The 19,327-nt window shown below is 54.6% G+C and overlaps 1 protein-coding gene across 1 annotated transcript in view; it reads right to left on the bottom strand.

Moving 5' to 3' along the window:
• Positions 1–457: 457 nt before the first annotated feature.
• The window catches only part of LHX4 (LIM homeobox 4), a 42,768-nt gene continuing 23,898 nt past the window's right edge, over positions 458–19,327 (bottom strand). The window contains exons 3-6 of the mRNA XM_032650704.1: positions 8,343–8,545; positions 3,585–3,739; positions 3,012–3,183; positions 458–852 (exon numbers count right to left, since the gene is read on the bottom strand). Coding sequence (XP_032506595.1) covers positions 458–852; positions 3,012–3,183; positions 3,585–3,739; positions 8,343–8,545 — 925 coding nt within the window. The remainder of the gene's footprint in view (positions 853–3,011; positions 3,184–3,584; positions 3,740–8,342; positions 8,546–19,327) is intronic.

The following is a 19,327-nucleotide window of genomic DNA, read 5'->3' as shown; positions in this document are numbered from 1 at the left end:
AGAAATCACTTTTATCAATACTCAAGGGCCGTGATGCCTCTACCTCAGAAATCTCGGTTCTGGTGAGAGCAGTGGTTCGGGGGGGCATGATGAGACACTCCAGTTGGAGCAGAGTTCCCAAAGAGCAAGGTGGCCTGACACAGTCATGCCGTCAACCAAGCACTGTGCAGCCAAAGCCTGTAAGCAGGGCGGGGGAGGAGCCAACAAGCCAGCACCCTAGCGCTCTGGGCTCTGTGGCCCTGTGCTGTGTTCTGAGACGAGGCTGCTCTCCCACCACTTCCCAGGAAAACAAGCCCTAGTGGGGTCCCGCGACCTCCCCGGGATCGGCAGAGGACTTCCATTGAAAATAATGGAAATTCACATTGGCGCGCTTTTGATCCTTAAAAGGCAAGTCTCTTTTGATCCTTGAAGATATTCTGTCAAGCCAGAGGATGGGTAGGGTGGGGAGGAGAGGTGCTTAAAAAGGAGGAGGATCCATTTCATCGAGCCAAGAGGCTGGGCTAGTTGGAAAGTCGGGATAGCCTACACTGCTTCCTGTGGAGATGTCAGAGGTGGGTCCCCCAGCCATGGCTCTCAGCGTCTGGCTTACTCCCTGCCCTGCATGCGCAATGATGCCCAAATTACTGTCCACCGTGTAATCCAGCCCATTGAGCAAAGGAGCGTGGGATGGCAGGGACGAGATGGAGGATGGAGACTGGGGGATTCCATAGGGGCTCCCATCCCTCAAGTCCTGATAGGATTGTCCTGTCCCGTCCATGGAGAAGCTCCCATTCATTAACTGTCCGCCTGTAACGTCCCCCACGTTGCCATAAATCCTATTGGTGTGGCCAAGTTCTGAGAGAATTTGATCCTCTGTGGACAAAAGAACGGAGATTTATTGTCAGCCGCCAGGACTCCGGTGGTCCCCTGTTCTTCACAACCTAGGAATACACACGACCAGGAAAGAAGCCCAAGCATGAGCCAGACGCCAACACGTCAGCCTGGCATCCAGAGACTGACCCACGTCAAGGGGAAAAAACAGAACCCACACCTGCAGAGACCAAACGCCCAGGTCCCAGAAGGCTGGACAAATGTTTGGTGAGTTTGTTGGTCCCATGTGTGCTCAGGTATGAAGATGGCTACACTGAGGAATACGAACGCCTGAGGTTTGGTGGGTCATACGTTCTCCACATCACAAACGGAAGAAACTCTGTACTAACAAGATTTCATCTGAAAGTTTTCAAGCTGAGAAAAGTGCTTGGTTCAGTTAGTTGGGAAACAAGCAGGTCCATGCGGTCAGGGGGGCTGAGGACCTCTCTAAGACATGTGTACAAAAGCCTTCTGGTCTACCTGGGAAAGAGGTTCAATATTAAAGTACTTGGTTTCTCTGTGTACCAATAAGCTCTTCACTGGGGACAAAGTATTGGACTGATTAAGGCAAATGACCTTCTTGTTTTACGAAGAATTTCATTAAGGGGATCTAATGGAACCTTTGCCACCCGGAAGAATTCCTCTCTCCAACCGAGGTGAGCAATTTTAGTCTTAAGAAAAAGAAGATTATATAATTACCTGGAGAGACCAATGATATGTCTGGGGACCCACCTGCACCCAACAGAAAGGAGCTATGAAACAAGACTTAACAATCCTGTATGTTCCAGACATTGATTTCAGCAGCTTAGAGGAGATTAAGTGGCTTTCCCCCTCCCCCGCCAAGAGGCCTGGAAGGTGAGCATAGGGCCCTTGAACCCTCCCCAGGGCCCCACGGGCAGACCTCTGGGCTGGGCTACAGTCCTCTCAGGACATCACGGTCCTGGCGGGCAGCTCATGCCATCTGCTGCCCCACAGACTTCCTTTCTATTCCCACCTGGGCCTGTGCATCCATTCCTACCAAGGCCACCCCAGAGTGGACTTCAACACCCATCCCTTCTGACGACCTGCCCTAGGCTGTCCCTCACCCCACCCATAAAAATGAAGAGGGGGAGGGGAGTCATGCCCTTTAGAGGGGGCAGGGGTTGAAGGCTCAGCTCCACTGTAAAACGGCCATTACCTGGCCTTTTGCCTACACCTGTCATCCCGTGCGACCAGGGCCCTCTGTGGGAGCCACAGGCTCCCTAAAGGGGATGGTCGTGTCTTCCAAGTGTGAAAATGTGCTGAGCTTTCCCCAAACACATTCACAGTCAGTTGTGTTCGTGGATCCCCAAGAACACTGTGAGGTGGGCAAGGATGTGGTTATTTCCCCATTTACAGATGGGGAAACTGAGGCTCGAGAGAAGTGAATCCGTTTGACAGAGCCATAACCGGAAGCCAGATTTCTGATCCCCCAGCTCAGGACTCTTCCCTTCGCCCCACAACAGAAGACCTTCCACCTTTGAGGACTCATTGCATGAGAACCGTTATGGCTATCTGCAAACAACCGAAGGATCCAAAACATGCAGCCATTTGCAACTTTGCTGACGCACAAATTTGAATATAGCACATGCAGCAAAGCGCGTGCGCTGGACCGGATGACAGGAGCGGTGGGGGAAGGGATTTCAGAATGAGGCCGGTCCCCACCTCACGTGCACTCACAGTACTGACTTCCGGGGGCAAAGGGCCCGTTCAGCACATCCTCCCACCGCCAGGAGAGGAGGGGGCTCACTCTAGAGGGTCACGGGAGGGAGGCCAGTGCCCCGACCGAGGGGAGAAGTGCAGGAGGGGGGGCTCAGGGTGCAGGCAGAGACACAGCTGTCCTGCACAGCTGCGTGGGCTGGTGAGGGAGCCCCGGGCCGCAGGCAAGGAGGGGAGGCCTTGGGGCCCATGGGCCTGGGAACCCGGCTTCCATGTGTCCGCAGCAGAGCTCTGGTTTCCTCTGCCCTGTCCCCTCTGGAAGGGCCACTACCCTTTCCCCCCTGCCCTTTACCCCAAGTTGCAGGGAGGGCTGTGTTCGGGAGGGAGGTGGCCAGGCGTCCAGAAAGACCCCTCGTGAGCATCGGGGATGAGTTTCCCAGGGGCCTCTCCTAGGGCCTGGGCCTCACCCCGGCAGCCCTGCTCACCTCGGAAGCTCAGCTCACTGTCACTAACCCCACAGTCCTCTGCCGAGCTCTCCTTCTCCTGTTTGCTGCCTCCCCGGCTCCTCTTGACGCTCTTATAGAACTGCCCCCAGCGGTGCCGCCCCGCGTCCTTCTTCAGCCGCTTTTCCTTGGCCCTTCTGTTCTGAAACCAAACCTGCCACACAAGCACAAGGGACAGTCTCGGGGGGCGTCCACCACGAACCCAAAGCCCCCAGGGCCCCCGAGACAAAAGACAAAGACCGAAGCCTCAACAGAGCTCAGGGCAAGGAATGGGACGTGCCCACCACTCCCCCTGCCTGGGCCTCAGGAACCTATCTCTGATTCAGCAAATTTCCGGGGCTTGTGGCCCTGAGCCCAACTCCCCCAGGGGATCAGTGACACCGTTGATGAGGTGCCACGGTTACCACTCCCGAAGCCTCCCTCACGTGGAGGGCACAGATGCAGGGACCCGCAGGACAGCCTCCACCCCTGCCCCAGGACCGGCCTGGGTGGCGCCGGGCCTGGGATCCCCGGTCAGCAAAGGAGGCCCGGGGGCCAGGGTGGCTGGTGTCTCACCTGTACGACCCTCATGTCCAGGCCTGTCTCCGAGGACAGCTGCTCCCTCACGTGCCGGGCAGGCTTAGGGGAGTTCTTGTAGGCGTTCTTCAATGTCTCCAGCTGCTTCGCCGTGATGGTGGTCCGGGGTCGCTTAGCTCCGGCCTCTGAGTCATCTGCAATGAAAACCACTTCTTACTGGGTCCAGCCCATCTGAAGCAGCTGGGTCTCAACCCGCCTTCCTCCTATTGCCTGCTATGGGCAAGAGTGTGGGAAAATGGGAGAATACCAAAGGGGCGTGGTCCCAAACCCCAGGGAGCCCACAGGCCCTCTGAGTCACTGAAAAGTGAGGACCATGTCCTCCTTGCCTCAGCTCCCTGCCTCTCCCCTGCCAGCCCAGCCACACAGGGGCTTTCCTCAGACTGAAGGTGTACCATTCCATGCGTTTCCCCATCATGACAAACACTCTGACTGGCCAACCATGTGAGTTACTGCCAAGGCTGCAAAGGTGAAGGAGTCAGAATGAAGTCTGTGCTCTGGGCTGCCCCAGAGGCCTGCCCCTCCTCCCATCAGGATGGTCCGTTCCCCCAGGTCCCACCCACGGCTTCGCTGCCTTTCCACAGCCCTGGGCTCATAGCGGGGGTGACCTGTACATTCACCCTTCACCTAAGCAGTGTTCATAAATTATGGGTCAGAGCCCACTAGTGTGAAGTCAATTTAGTTGATCGCAAACTAAGAGAGGAAATAAAATGGGACGGGATGGAGTGAGATGGGATGGGTTGGGATGGGATGGACGAGGCCGATGAGAGCAAGTATTGTCTCATGAAACTCGATCAGTGCTTGCTGTATGAATATGTGTGCTGAGTTGAAACATAAAATGAGTCTCTTACTGTAGATCATAGTCAAAATTTTTGGAAAAACACTGGTCTGAAGAGTGTTCAGGACAACATGCTGACTGTCTTCAGTGGATTTTGAGCATCAAGTTCCTGTGGGTCAAAGGCTGTTTATTCTCAGTCAGAGTCAGGCACAGAGAGAGGCACTGGGTGTAAGCGGTTTGCTCCTCTCCCAGCACTTAGTCTTACTTCCGTTCTCTGCCTAGCACCCCCGAAGTCAAGCAAGAGGGAATGGGCAGCTGCGTCTGGCCCTCTGGGTTCTTTGTGCCCCTCCCACATGTGTACTTTGAAGGGGGTCTGCTCCATGCCTATCTTCCTGCCTTTCTTCCTTTCCACCCAAGAAAACCCTCTCTTAGGAACCACAATAAAAATAGCTAATGTTTATTAAGTGTTTACTGTGTGCCTGGTGTTGATCTAAGAGCTTTATGTGCCTATGAGCCTCACAACAATTCTAAAAGGTTTCTCTTGGAGTCAGAAGACCTGGGTTCACCATTCTCATTGAGTGAGTGACGTGGGCAAGTCCCCTCGCCCCTCTGAAGCCTGGATGGGTGGCACGTTGTAGGATTAAGTCATCCTTAATGACAGTAAGCCCAGGCTCACACTACGATCGATTGTGCACACAGCGGAGGGGGGACAAGGCCCCCAGTCCTCTCTCCTCCTTGGGCTGTTTTCTTCCCCAGCAGAGCACTGTCATCCTCAAAGCCCACCACTCAAGTCCCTCCCTGGGGTCCTGGACGCAGGACCAGGAGGAAGGATTCCAGAGCCACTGAGGCACACGCACTGAGGAAAACCTCCAAAATTCTTTAAATTCTGTCGTTAGGAATCACTCCCGTCTGCCCGTATTTACAGAGATAAGAGCACGACAGAACTTGATGCAAATACGAAACAGTGCACTTTAAAAGTATCCATACGGTCTTTACGAACAAAATTTGAAATGATAAAACCACCCAAAATGTTTTCAATTCATCGAGAATTGCTTAATTTCAAAATAGGTTGGCCTAGTGCAGTAGAGATTGTTCTCACCACGGCCAGATGGCAGCGCCACTGGACAAACCGCTGTCATCCTGGGCTGGTGGACCCTTGGTTCCGCATGCCTGGCTACGTACGCGGAACTTTCTTCTTGTGATTATGGGGACTATTATGCTGTTATTTTAACATTCACTGTTATTATAATTTAAAATCTTTTTTATATCCTATAACAATATCATCCAAGTATTCATTAAGTAGCGGTGGCAGTGCTCGTGCTGAGAAATGTACCCGAAAATCAATAACTTTGGTACGGAAGTTAAACGTGATAAAATGCTATGAGGAAGGCCAAGCAAGACCATGATACCCTAGGCTGTTAATTTAGGAGAGAGCATCCGGGAGAGACCGAGATAGTGCTGAGAAAATAAAAAGTAGCATTAAGGCAAAGATACACTTCACTGGTTATGGATTTATGTGCTCCCAGGATACATGCCCGCCCCTCGACTTTTTACATTAATTCCTATGGGAAAATTAGTCTTAAAATATGTTAGTTTTGAATTATGCAGGGTCTCCTAGCAGTTGTCCCTGGCATAAAATGCCACCTCATTATACTGAAAATGCAAATATCCAGGGAGACTAGCAAATGAACAAAGTCATTCACACCAAGATACAAATAGCTGATATTCAGTCTTTTGGGTAGCACCAGCGAGGGAACCTAAGCCTGAAAGAGGGTTTAGATTAGCAAGGGAGGAATTAAAACATAAAAAGAGAGAGCCAAATGCCCCACAGCAGACCAAGGCCCCTGCTGCACCAAGGAGCACCCAGATTTCAAGGGATGGAATGGCCGCTGCCTCACTGACAGTCAGAGGCAGGAGGAACGGACCAGAAACACTGTGTAAGCCCCAGCTGCTGGCAAACCTACAACAGATCTCACCTACTGTTTGCATTTCTTTTCCACGTTGGTCTCTCCCTCGTGGAACGTCCCATTCCACAAGTGTCAGCCTCTGGAAACCTCAGGACACAGCCCTATGTGACAGGCGCTCTGACCCACCCCTATGGAGCTGAGATGCCGAGGCTCAACCAGGTACACAACTTGCCGGGGGAACCCCCAAGTTAGTGCATGACCCGGCAGAGATGCCCACCAACCTCTGAGGCCAAATTCGGTGTCTTTCCACCATCCTACAGAGGTCTGCTGCGAGGCAAAGCATCCTCGATAAGAGCGTTAGCCCCACTGGGTCATTCTTGCCTCCCCAGCTGGTCTCCCCTTTCTCTCGACCCATCCACAGCAGCAGTGGACGCCGGGCTGCACGTGCTCAGGGTCTAAAGGAGGCCTCTGACTGCGAGAAGCAGCCACTGGCCCTGGGGGTGGCCTGCATCCTTGGGGTCTCTGGTGAAGGGCATCAGAGTTGCACAGGCAGCTTGGGCTCTCTGAGTCCATCTGCGCTGAGGGTTTATCCCTAATCTTCTGTGACACCATAAGTGACTCCAAAGTAACTGCACCAAGTGAGTTTTAAGGGGCCAGAGCAGATTAATACATTAAGGCAAAGAGCCTGGGAGCAGGTTTGCAGAGGCCCCAGAAAGAGGAGAAGAGACTGAAGGGCGGTCCATGTCAAACGCCAGAACTCTGGGGGTGGGGGCAGAAGAGAGAGGAGGCCCTGCCCCGCAGTCCCTCCCAGCCTGAGCTCGGTTCCCGCGGCCTCACCAACACAAACCCTTGAACTGCATTCGTTAGCAAAAGACTAATTTCTCCATGCATTGATCGTATCTATACAATATATATGTGGGGACCGAGGAAAGACCTGGAAGGAGATACATGAAATTGTCGTTCCTTTGTTTTTTCATCAAGTCCAGAGCCATCAACAAAAGTGTTCCGCAGTAACACCCTGAGTCGAAATAAACTCTAGTCAAAGGCAAATGACCTTGGATGTTTCACGAGTTTGTGCACCTGAGATTCCCAGGTTGACTTTGGCCAAATGCCATATTCAGGTGGAGGGCACAGCCGTGAGTGAGAAGCCTGAGGTGAGGCTGCAGGAGGTGCGGAGTCAGGCTTGGCTTCCCTGCGTGGAGCGCTGGGGATTTGGGGGTGGGGTCCGAGCCCTCTCTAGGCCCTGGGAAGGCCCAGCAAAGACCTAGGGCTGCCCAGGAGCAAGGCCTTGGAGGGCAGGAGCCGCTGCTGCCCAGGCCGCCCCTGTGAAGGCAGGCTTTCCAGGGTGGTTACTAAAGGCTGGGGCCCGACATCAGCCTCCGCCTGTGCTGCGAGCTTCTGTGCAGACCGTGCACAGGGCCCTGAGGCGGCCAGGGAAGGGTGGCGGGGTGCATGGGAGCAGATGGTTGAGATGGTTGGGTCTCCCTGAACGAGGAGACTGGCTGAGCATCTGCTCCCATATGAGGGGCTTGGGAGACACAAGAGTCGTCACCCCTAAGTCCCTGCCCTCGAGAAGCCCACAGTCTGAGAGGGGAAACACAATACAGTTAACTGAAAACCGAGCTGACCCGTTCCACGGGTGACCTAGGCCAGTGCCAGGGCTCCTGTTGGCCGAAGCCTCTGAGGTGGAGAGGTAAATGTGCACCCCGATATGTGACACTGATGCGCAGCTCCACTGTAGACGGAGCACCCTCCCAGCCCCGCCCCAAGCGAGAGGCCTCGAGATGATAGGCACGAGGTCCTCAACTGCTCCCCAGCCAACGTGCTGGCGCGCGAGACAGGCAGGCGCTCAGCGGCCGGAAACCGGTTGACGCTTCAGTGGAGCAGCGAGGGCCAAGGGCTGGGGGCTGGGGGTTCCCCCTCCCTGCAGGCATCTGGGAAGGTTCTAGAGGAGGCAGGGGGCGAGCAGGGCTCCGAGGGGTGGGCAGCCCGGACTCAGGCAGGACAGGGGGCACGGCCGGCACGGAGGCCGGGGGGAGGGGCCGCGCTGATTACCGTTCTGCTTGGCCGTCTCGTAGTCCTCCTTGCACACCAGCCGTCCGTCCTCCATGAGGTAGAACTCGTCCCCCGTGGCCAGCTGCCGGTTACAGATGATGCAGGCGAAGCAGTGCAGGTGGTAGACGAAGTCCTGCGCCTTCCTGACCACCTGGGTCGGGGGGATGCCCTGCTGGCAGGCCGTGCATTTCGTGCCGAAGCGCCTGTAAGGGCAGCGTGGTGTGAAAAGATTAGAGCGCACGGCAGGGAGGCGGGGTCTGGCTTTGCGCGCACTTTTCATCTGTCCCTCCCCCACCCCACCACTGCGGGGGGGTCCATGGGCCTCCACCCCTGGGCGACCCAACTGTCCGATTAACAGCTCGTCAGTTCACCCAGGGCTGTAGGATTTTCCAGGTCCCACTGAGCAGGCAGCTTCGCCCTCTGCCTCCTGATTTCTTCAGCTTGACGGTGAGGCCTAGAGGACCAGCCCCACGGGGCAACTGTGTGCACCCATGTGCATAAAGCATCAGGTGAAACGCCTCTTCCCGTGCTCCCCACGGGAGAGGCCCGTGTGGCTGGGACACGCCACACGCCAGGGTCCACACGGGGCTCCGGAGAAATCACACTTCGGCCGCAGAGCGGGCCTCTCACGATGGGTTCTCTCTCCTGCCTCTCCCCTCCATCTGGCAGACACCAAATCCTCTGTAGCAGACTCCGTCCCCTTCCCACGCACAGCCCCTGAGATGTGAGCCCGGGAATCTGCGTTTTATACCCCTGCCACCATTCGAGGTGCGGGGCCTGCAGACCTCAGTTTGAAAAATGCTACCTCAGACCTCTTCCCATCAATCCCTTTCTGGAGCAGCACCGAGGCAAGAGGAAGGTGCCCACCACCCAGGCCCAAGATTGGGAAAAGAAGAGAAGTAGACTCATTGCAACTATAGTCCAGCTGGGTCATTTAAGCCCCGTTCCCTGTCCTGGCCATACACACAGAGCCACGCCAGTGGTCGTAGAGGCCAGAGGGGAATTGGGGGCCAGTGCAGATGTGACGATGAGGCGGAGGTGCGTGGGGGGCTCTGCTGCAGGAGGGAGGTGGGAGGGTTGGGGAGGAAGGGGCAGAGTTTAAAACAGCAATCAACCTAATTATTCATGACATTTCACACAGCAGAACTTTATCTTCTTCAGGATGAAAGACTTTGCCTAATGGATCTGGGGAAGGTTTGATTTTAATGGTCCTTTTAACTAATGCTTATAGGCAGCCTGATTTCCCCTGAAAGGACAGTACATATTTCATCCCCATTAATACCAAATAAATTAATTATGGTCATGGCTATCATGATGAATCCCAGATTAATGCAGAATGATGGGTCTCTTGTGCAGTAATGATACCTGCCGGGGGCTGCAGGGGCCTGAAGCTGCGGCTTCAGCCCCGTCCCGGGGGCATGGGGTCACAGAGAGAAGTGGGGTTCTCTAAGTCTAGATGGGTAACCCCGAAAGAGCCAGGAGCGTGGCCCCAGGGACTGCTCTTCTGAGACGAGATCTGAGGAGGGTGTCGGGGTGTGAGGGCCTGAGCTGTTTGGCTCGGAAGGACCCCAGGCTTCTGAACTCCTGGAGTGCCCCTCGGTTTTGTGAGGACGGTGGCATGCATGGGAGCAGGCCTCTTTAGAGCAGGGTTTCTCAGCCCGGAGCTCAGGACGGGCTCTGTCAACTACCCCTGAGTTTTTTCAAAACTGTGCATCAGGAGGGGGGGCCTGGACTTTCAACACATTTTCAAAGGGTTTCAAGGGTTTCACCAGATTTCAAGTCCAGGACTCAGAAAAGTAGAGATCAAGTTTGTTGAAAAATAAATCAGTGAATAAAGAACCATGATTTTAGAGATTATGCAAGGAGATGGCTAAATCTGAGAATGGAGAACAAAGTCTACTGTCAGTCCTAGATGGTTCTGAACCTCCCAGACTGCTTCCACAGCTGCTGTCTAACCATGCCGCCTGTATTAGAGAGGAAGGCAGGCAGGCCCAGCTGGTGTGTGTGTGTGTGTGTGTGTGTGTGTGTGTGTGTGTGTGTGTGTGTGTGTGTGTGTAAGGAAGCCTGTATATGTGTTACTAGAGTGTGTTTTCAAATTGCCTGTAGTTTGCTATCCAGTCCAGGCCAATTCACAAAGCAGGTGTTCAAAATGAAACAATCCTGCTCACTGCAAAACCCTCCCAAATAAACCACCAAAACCCAAGCATCCAAATCCTTTGCTGCAAAGGCTGGAGCAGAAGCAGCTCCAGAGAAGAACTAGAGTGTTCCGAAAAGCAAGTCCTATTTTGTGGCCGAGTAACGGGGTGGAGACCGGGGGTGGGGTGGGGGGTTGGGGGGGGTGGGAGGAGGGCTGAGCAGACTCCAGAACAGAGTGGAGACCCTGCAGCGGCCCCGCCCACAGGCAGGGCCACATCCTCTCCCCACTACAATGCAGGCTGTGGCTTTCCGTAACCAGAAACCTAGTTGACACCAGAGCCCCAGAGACATGAAAGATAACGAGGGTATAAATTTAATCTACATACCGACAGTGATTCATGCGTGAGGGTGGCAAGTGCACAAGAAAAATGAAAAATAAATGGACTTTCCCACCGGTGTTTTTTAGCAATTGAAGCAATTTTCCTGATTGTGGGATTTATACCGATGGTAAGTGGAAGTTGCCCCTTATTACCCCTCTCCCCTGGAGCACGGCCAGCGGGACCCTCATCGAGGGGACTGCGTGCACCCCCTGGGCCCACAGGGCTCTCCCAGCATGGCCCAGTCCTGAGGGGCTCCCCACCCCAACTTCTGGTCAGAGCCAGCGGGCCCAGAATAAGGCGCCGTCCTGTGGGGCTGCAGATGTGGTGACGACACTGTCCTGAGTGTCCAGATCTCAGACCAGCCAGAGTCACAGGTGAGGCAGCCACGGCCTGGAGAGGCTACACAACTTGTTCTGTGGCGAGCAATAATGAGATGACCGCGGCTAAAACTCCCAGGTCCAAAACCAGGTAAAACTGTGAACCTGGCTGCTACACAGAACCAATAGTCTAACCAACCTGACCAAATCTGCAGGATGCTGGGGGCGGGGGCCGAGCAGGACACTGGCCAAGGAAGAGGCTTCCGAGGAATTTTCTAGTCAGCATTCCCTTCGTCCTATCACTGAGCCCCTACCGTGTGCAGGGCCCTGCCCACTCGGGTGCAAACCGCACTGGCCTTGCTCACCAGAAGGACAATCTCTCTCTGGTCAGCCCTGCCCGCTAGGCCTTCAGGGACGGCCGGTCTCCCCAGGGAAAGCAGCTGGAGCTGATCCAAAAGACAAAGAAAACACAAGAGAGGACTTGCTAATGGCTAACGTTACTTCCTTCTCAGAGCAACGTCACTGGCAATGCTCTTATCTCTGCCCCGCGAGCAGCAGGCAAGCCACAAAGACCCACCGAAGGAGGGAACGAATGCACACAGGGAGGAACGCGTGCACGAACTGCTCCTTCAAGCACGTGTCCGAAGCAGGAGGGGAAGGGTTAGCACTCACCATAATAACTGCAGCTCCCGGCAAAGGCTCTCCTAAGAAGGGAACTGAACCCCCCGGTGAAATGAGGCCCGAAGTTTACGAAAACATAAACTTTCCACCCCACTTTGCTCTCATCATTGCACTCATTCCACAGATGTCTCCTGAGTGCCCAACCTGGAAGGCGGGGATTATGATGCCTTCTGACAAATGAGAAACTGAGGCTCAGATGGGGGAGGTGCTGGCCTCAGCTCACACAGGCAAAGAGTAAAAAGACCAGGATTTGAACTCGGTGCTTCTGACAGCACAGCTGGCGCATGGTGGGCATCAAAGGCAGCAAACATCACGGAGCAGCCAGCCGTGGTGTCTCTACTCTGGACTGGAAGTGGATTCCAGGGGCCCTGTGCCCCTCAAGCATCCCCAGCTGCTCTGAGCCGCCGAGCATGCAGCTCCCAGGCCTGCGATGCGGGGCTGCCCCAAGAGCCTTCCCCCGCAGCGTTCACCTCAACACACCAACTGGTCCTATCCACACCTTCCTGCACCTGTAGCTCAGGCGTGAGGGGCCTGGGCTTCTGGAAATGCACCAGACGTCATGGCTGACATTCAGGGGCTGTCCCCGACCCTGGGAACAGGGCCAGGCCTGTGTCCTTGGCCTCCCCCTTCTGCTCCCGTGCTCAGCCTGAGTTCCCTCTGCCCATTCATCTGTCCACGCCAGCTGCTCTCGACAGGCCTGCCTGGCCCGCTGTCCACTTCAGGGTGTCTGGATGCTGCAGGAAGGGCGACAGGCAGGCCTGGCAGGCACCACATCTTCTAGAAACAGGTGCATGTAAATCCTACACCGCAGATGTTCCAGCACATTCCTGATTTTAAGTTCTGACCTACCATCAGGCCAGGTATCATATTCTGGTCACCAACACGATTAAAGAGCAGCTCCCGTTTACCAAGCACCTGCCATGTGCCCGCGTGGTACGTAACCTCACTTGATCCTTGCAACTGGCCCTCAGGCTACACCGCTACCTCCCCGGGGCAGTCATTGTCACCCAGGCCCACGCCCCACCCCGGGGCGAGTTTCCCTCCTGGCTCACTGTCGCTCTCACCGTCCCTGCTGCCGTAATTCTCAGTGGCATCAGTGTCCCCAGAGTCCCTCCTGCCCCTGCCCTCTCGTTTCCTTGACCTCTTCTCCTGAAAGGCATGGCCTCCCCCGTTCCTCAGCCACTCATGCCCATGGTCCGCCCCGGACCGTGTCACCAGGAACTGTGGTGCCTCCAGGAATAACTTCCAACCTTTGCACCGTCCTGTCCTTCCAGCTCAGTCCCCGCAGCAGCCTGACGCCCACAGCCCTGCAACCCGGCCCCTCTCACTGCCCCTCCCTCCCCTCGTGGCCTCACATCCCCTCCCTTAACCAGCAAAGACTCCGTGGTCCACCTTAGGAATCCCTCTCGCGCCCACACCCCGAACCCGCGCCCCGCTCTCAGTCCTCTGCTTCCTCCATGCAGCACCGGGCGTCTGACAGCGCCGAGGGAAACCTACCACCTCCCTGACCGGCCTCCCCTTAAACTCAGGCTCTGGACCTCAAGAGGGGCCGGGAAAGCACAGGGCGCTTCCCTAGTGCATTAGCCCCCCCACCTTCCCATACCTTCTCTCTCTCAGGCCCCTCATCTTCCGTCTCAGCTGGCGGCCCGGCCTCCTATTTCCAGGAGAAAAACGGAGCTCTAAGCAAAGGCCTGCCAGGCACTCCCACTGTCCCGTCCACACACACCCCACCCCCGCCCCGCCGCAGCTTGCCCAGGTCTCTCGGCTTCCTGCAGCTGACTCGGCTGTGCTCCTGGTCAAGGCCGACCGCCCGCCTGGGCACAGAGTCCGCTCCTTCCTGCCTAATAAGATCATTCACACAACAACTGGCCTCCTTGCCACCCACATCATTAACTTCCCCTCTCTACCACATCTACCCAGCAGCGGACAGCATGCTATTATCAACAGTTCCGCCACTTAAAAAAATAAAACCTCTCTTGACCCTACACCTCCTTGCATCTACCAGCCCTTTCTCTACTCCCCTTGGAGCAAAATCCCTCAGAAGACGGGTCTCTAGGCAGGGTCTCTAATGCCCCTGCTCTCAGTCTTCTCTTGAATCCACTCCGATGGTTAATTTCATGGGCAACCAGATGTTTGCTCAGACATTTTCCTGGGTGTGTCTGGAAGCGGTTTTGGACAGATTAACATCTGAATCAGTGACGGAGTAAAGCAGATTGCCCTCCTCAATGCGATGGGCCTCATCCAATCAGGTGAAGATCTGAAGAGAACAGAAAGGCTGGCCCTCCCAAGAGTGAGAGTGAACTCCCCTTGCCTGACTGCCGGGAGCTGGGACATCGGTCTTTTCCTGCCTTTAGACTCGAACTGAAATGCTGGCCCTTCCTGGGTCTTGAGCCTGCCATCTTTTGGATTGGGACTTACACCATCAACTCTCCTGGGTCTCCAGCCTGCTGACTGCAGATCTTGGGGCTTCTCAGCCTCCAAAATCATGTGAGCCAATCCTTAAATTAAATCTCTTTACACACACCCCACACACACACACCCCACACACACCCTGTTGGTTGCATTTCTGTGGAAAACCCTGAATAATACACGCTCCAGTCAAGGTGCCACCGACAAATCAACCCCAACTGCACTTGACCAGGTCAGCGTGGCCCCGGCATCGCTGAGTCCAGTGGTCAGGTCTAATCTTCCCTGACCTTCTACCACATCGGCCATCCCTCTTCCTAGAACGCTGCGCTCACTTGGCCTCGGGACCTGACTCTCCTGGGTCTGCTCCTTCCTCGGACAGCCCCTCCTCCACCTCCCACACCTCTTCTCTGTCCCCCCCTACACCCCAAGCCCAGACCTCCCCGCCCAACTCCAGACGGGTACATCCCATGACGTCCTCAGTATCTCGATTTGGACGCCCAAGACCAAACTCCTGATCCAGATGCAGATCCCAGCATCTGTTCCTCAGGAACAGGAACATTTGCAATAGCATCAAAAAGAATCAAATATTTTAGGATAAATTTAACCAAACAGGTGCAGGACATGCACACTAAAAACCACAAAATAGGGCTTCCCTGGCGGCGCAGTGGATGAGAGTCTGCCTGCCGATGCAGGAGACACGGGTTCGTGCCCCGGTCCGGGAAGATCCCACGTGCTGCGGAGCGGCTGGGCCTGTGAGCCATGGCCACTGAGCCTGTGTGTCTGGAGCCTGTGCTCCGCAACGGGAGAGGCCACAACAGTGAGAGGCCGCGTACCGAAGAAAAAATAATAAATAAATAAAATTCAAAAAAAAAAAAAAAAACCACAAAATATTTCTGAAAGAAATTTTAAAAGACCAAGACAAATGGAAAGATATTCTATGTTCATGGCTTTAAAAACTTCATATTGTTAATATGGCAATACTATTCAAAGGGATTTACAGATTTAATGCAATTCCTATCAAAATCCCAACAGCACATTTTGCAGGAATTGAAAAGCCAATCTTAACCCTAATTTCATGGGCAACCAGATGTTTGCTCAAACAAACATCTATTGCAAATGTGTCTGTTCCTCCAGTGACCTTCCCCGTCTCAGAGAAGGGTGATTTCATTCCTCCAGTTGCTCAGGCCGACGGCCTCGGACACCCGCATCTGATCTGTCAGCAAATCGCGTTGGCACCACTCAGTTATGCCAAGAACTGGACCACCCCTCGCCGTCTCCACCACTGCCTCCCCAGCTGAGGCCACCCTCTCCCCTTGCCCACAGCTCCCCTAAAGCATCCCCTGGCTACAGCCCTTGCCCCACCATCTATCCTCCACACAGTGACCCTGAGTCAGACCATCTCACTCCCCTGCTCAAAACCTTCCGGGGGCTCCCCTCTCACTCAGAGTAAAAGCCAAAGTCCCCTAACTGGCCTCTACAATCCTGCACCATCCGGCCTGCTTCCTAGGCTCGGAGCTCTTTCCCCAGATATCTACATGGCTCACTCCTGCATTTTCTACAGGTCTCCCCTCAGATGTATCCTTCTCAGGGGGCAGTCCTTAACCACCTCTCCTGCACCCCACCCCAGCACTTCCTTTCCCTTCTCTAAAGCACTCATCTCCCATGGATGTACTGTGCGTTTCGTTTGTTTATCGTATTGTCTTTTCCCCTCTCTAGAAGGCGAGCTCCGTGACAGCGGGGCTGGATCTATTTGGTTCACCAGTGGACCCAGCGCCTGGAGCAGTGCCTGGCCTGGGATATGCGTTCAGTGACTATTTGGTCATACGTAGTGAATGACCCACTCCTATGGTATGCATTAATGCACAATTCCCCCATTTGTAGATGAGGAAACAAGTTCAGAAAGGGTAAGAAACGTGCCAGGGGCCTCACAGCCATAGACCGTGGAGCTGGGATTTGAACCCAATGTTCTTCCTTTCTCTGGGCCGTTGAGAGCAGTCAGTGGAAGCCAGCCCGAGCCCACGCCAGCCTCCCATGTGTGGGAGCTGCCACAGTGCGGTGCACTGTCCCGAGGAAAGAAAATACCACACAACTTAATTTTATGCTTTAATTGCTTGGTGGTGATTTACTGCCGGCCGTATATTTTTTTTCCAGTTGACACTTCCCTCCATGTATTTCTTTTATCTATCACCACACTTGACAGGTAAGTCGCTGTTATTTACTGTTACTGTATGTACCAATATTTCCAACATATATCACCACCACAGCCATGTCACGGCACACAGAGCTCTGCCCCAGAACGGTCAGCCTTCTCCAGACATAAACGGGGGCCATATTTGGAGAAGGCCTGACACCGGAGAATGTTAGAGCCTTAGAGAATACGGACACAGCTCCCCCATACACATACTCACACATAAAGCTCCCAGGCCCACCAGAACTGCCCCCTCAGGCTCTGCTTTTTGTTTTTAATATAATGTTTTTCTTTTCAGCAAGCATTCAATATTACTTTGAGATGAATACAACGGGAAAAGCTGTAGAACCAGTGACGTAGTCCAACCTCCTCATTTAACACAGAAGCAAACTGGGGAAGCCCAGAGAGGGTCAGGTGCTTGCCCAAGATCACACAGCCCAGATAGTGGCAGAAAAAGGTCTACAGCACAACTCTCCCTTCCCCCAGCCATCCTTCCCCGCTTTCCCTGCTGGGGGGAGATTTGCTTCCCAAGAGGCAATGGGACGTGTAGGATCTGACCCTCTTCTACGAGAGTGCAGCCCATCTCTCCTAATTTTTGTGAACATGCATTAGGCAGTCAGTAGGCACCAGGGGATTTCACGTGAGCTATTTCATTGAAAGCGCACAACAGCCCTTATCGGTAGCTATTATTATTCCCGTTTCACAGATGGGACAGGCTGCCAGCTGGCCCAACAACATCGTCCCTCCTTCCCACTCCTCTCCTCTAGGCACCTAATCGGCTCTCCTTACTCCAGACTAATTCTTCTCTGCCAAGGTGTTAGCCCAGCTGTCACCAAATTACCCTGTGCAGAAGTACCACCTGGGATGTTTGCTTAGAAGCAGAAAAGCCACCCCAGACTCCTGATTCTGGGCCCAGAACCCACACTTTTAACAAGCCCCACATGGACGACCCCAGTACAGCTGTGGCATGGACCACTCTTTGAGAAACCCTGCGTAGTGGACGCTCTTGGCCCTCTCGCAGCGTCTGCAGCTTGCTTGTTGACTCTTGAGCCCTTCAAGACCTAAGGACTCACTCTCAACAGTGGTGCGGCAGACACGGGGACAGGCAGCAGGATGGACGTTCGGGGACAGAGGCCCCATCCCACCCCCTCCCACCATACCCCCGGCCAGCCCGCTGCATGGACCCATGATGCCCGCCGCAGGGTCCAAGGCTGGTCTGTGGCTTCTCCGAAAGCAGCGCTTCCAGGGGCACCGACGGACCCCAGGAGCCAGATCGGCAAGTCAGAGACTGGCTCTCCCTGGACCTTCGTGTGACCTCGGCCAGAGAAACAGCAGGAAACGTGGTGGAGCCAGGCCACGGGTTCCTGAGCACTGGGCTCGGGAGATTCAGGAGCCATGGGGGCAACGTGGCCAAAGATGGGCTGCAGCAGGAAGGCATAGACTGGCAGAGAGGGGATCGAGAGGGGAAGGACAGCCGATTAGAAAAGCTTCCAGCGGTGCAGAGGTGTGGTGACAGGGGACGGAGAGAGGAGAGAGGCAGTGGGAATGGAAAGAGAGGCCCTTTGGAGGTGGGACCCCGTGTCTCGGTACCTGAATGGCTGGGGGTGGGAAGTAAAGGAGGGAGGAGGTTGAGCCCCAGTGATTAAGAGAACGGGACTTGCTGCTGCCAGCTGGTGTGTTTTAAGCTGCCCCCATCTCCCATTCCCATGTCACCCCATCCCTCTTTGCCTGGGGACCGTGTTCCCACAGCCCAGATGCCATCTGACTCCCAGGCTGATTTGCAACTATTCGGTTCCAAACAGATTCTCCCAAGGCAGAAAGGTCTCCAGTATGCAGGTTCCAGAGATGTCAGGAGGCCTTCACTGAGAGCCTGGGCTCTGGGAGGGGGGGCAGGCACCGCTGAACGGGGAGGCCTCTGGGGCAGGCAGACAGATAATCCGTGGACTCATCACCGCCTGATATACCGCCTCAGGTCCCAGGGGGAACTGCTCAGCTAAGTAATTGCTTCTGCCTTGATTACAGGCCTTTGCAAATGACTATGGGCCTGGTCCCACCAGTGCTTGAATCTTACAAATGTCCACGTGCACAGCTACTATCTGGACCATCTGATCGTTACCTTAAGAGGTTTAATTTGCTTAGTGAGGGAATTAGACTATAAACTATTCGGAAATTATGGAAAGTCACACGTCAAAGAGACCCTCCCCTTGTGAGTTCTTCAAGCACATTTTGCTAGAGTGTGTGTGTGTGTGTGTGTGTGTCCTAACAGGTGTGTGGTTATCAAAAATAACAAGTGGCTCAGCAAGAACCTGGCCCCAGATTGGACCACAACCAGCCCCAGAACTGAAGTGGCCTCTTCCTGGGGCAACAGAGTACAAGCTAGCTAGAGGCGGCCACACAAGCACAGGCGGGACCTCCCGCCAGAGTTGGGAACCCAGCTGTGGGAAGCGAAGGCTGAGGGCTGCGGTCACTGCCACAGAGCTCTGGACCACACAGGGAGGGATGGTCTCCTGTGGGGAAGACTCACAGCAGCTCCGCACACCAAGAGGTGGACAGTTGTTCCAATCACCTGACCTGCCATTGCCACTGGACAGGCCCCACCTCCCTCCCCAGGACCCCTGTCTGGCCCAAGGCCTTTTGTAGCCTCTGCCCCAGGACCCTCCTTTTCTCTATTTTTCTCCTCCCTACATAGATATGCCATCACGGCCTTAATAGGAATAGCTGCCAATAATGATGGCTACCGAACACTTCATTTGACTCAGTCCTCATAGTAACTTGTGAAAAGTAGACATTTTTATTCCCATCCCTTTTTCGAGATGGGAGAGTGAGGCTCAGAGAGGTCTAATGCCCCAAATTCACACTGAGCCTGGATCCAAA

The sequence above is a fragment of the Phocoena sinus genome, chromosome 1, assembly GCF_008692025.1.
Source record: "Phocoena sinus isolate mPhoSin1 chromosome 1, mPhoSin1.pri, whole genome shotgun sequence".
Classification (NCBI taxonomy): domain Eukaryota; kingdom Metazoa; phylum Chordata; class Mammalia; order Artiodactyla; family Phocoenidae; genus Phocoena; species Phocoena sinus.
This window is presented reverse-complemented; position numbering and strand designations above follow the sequence as displayed.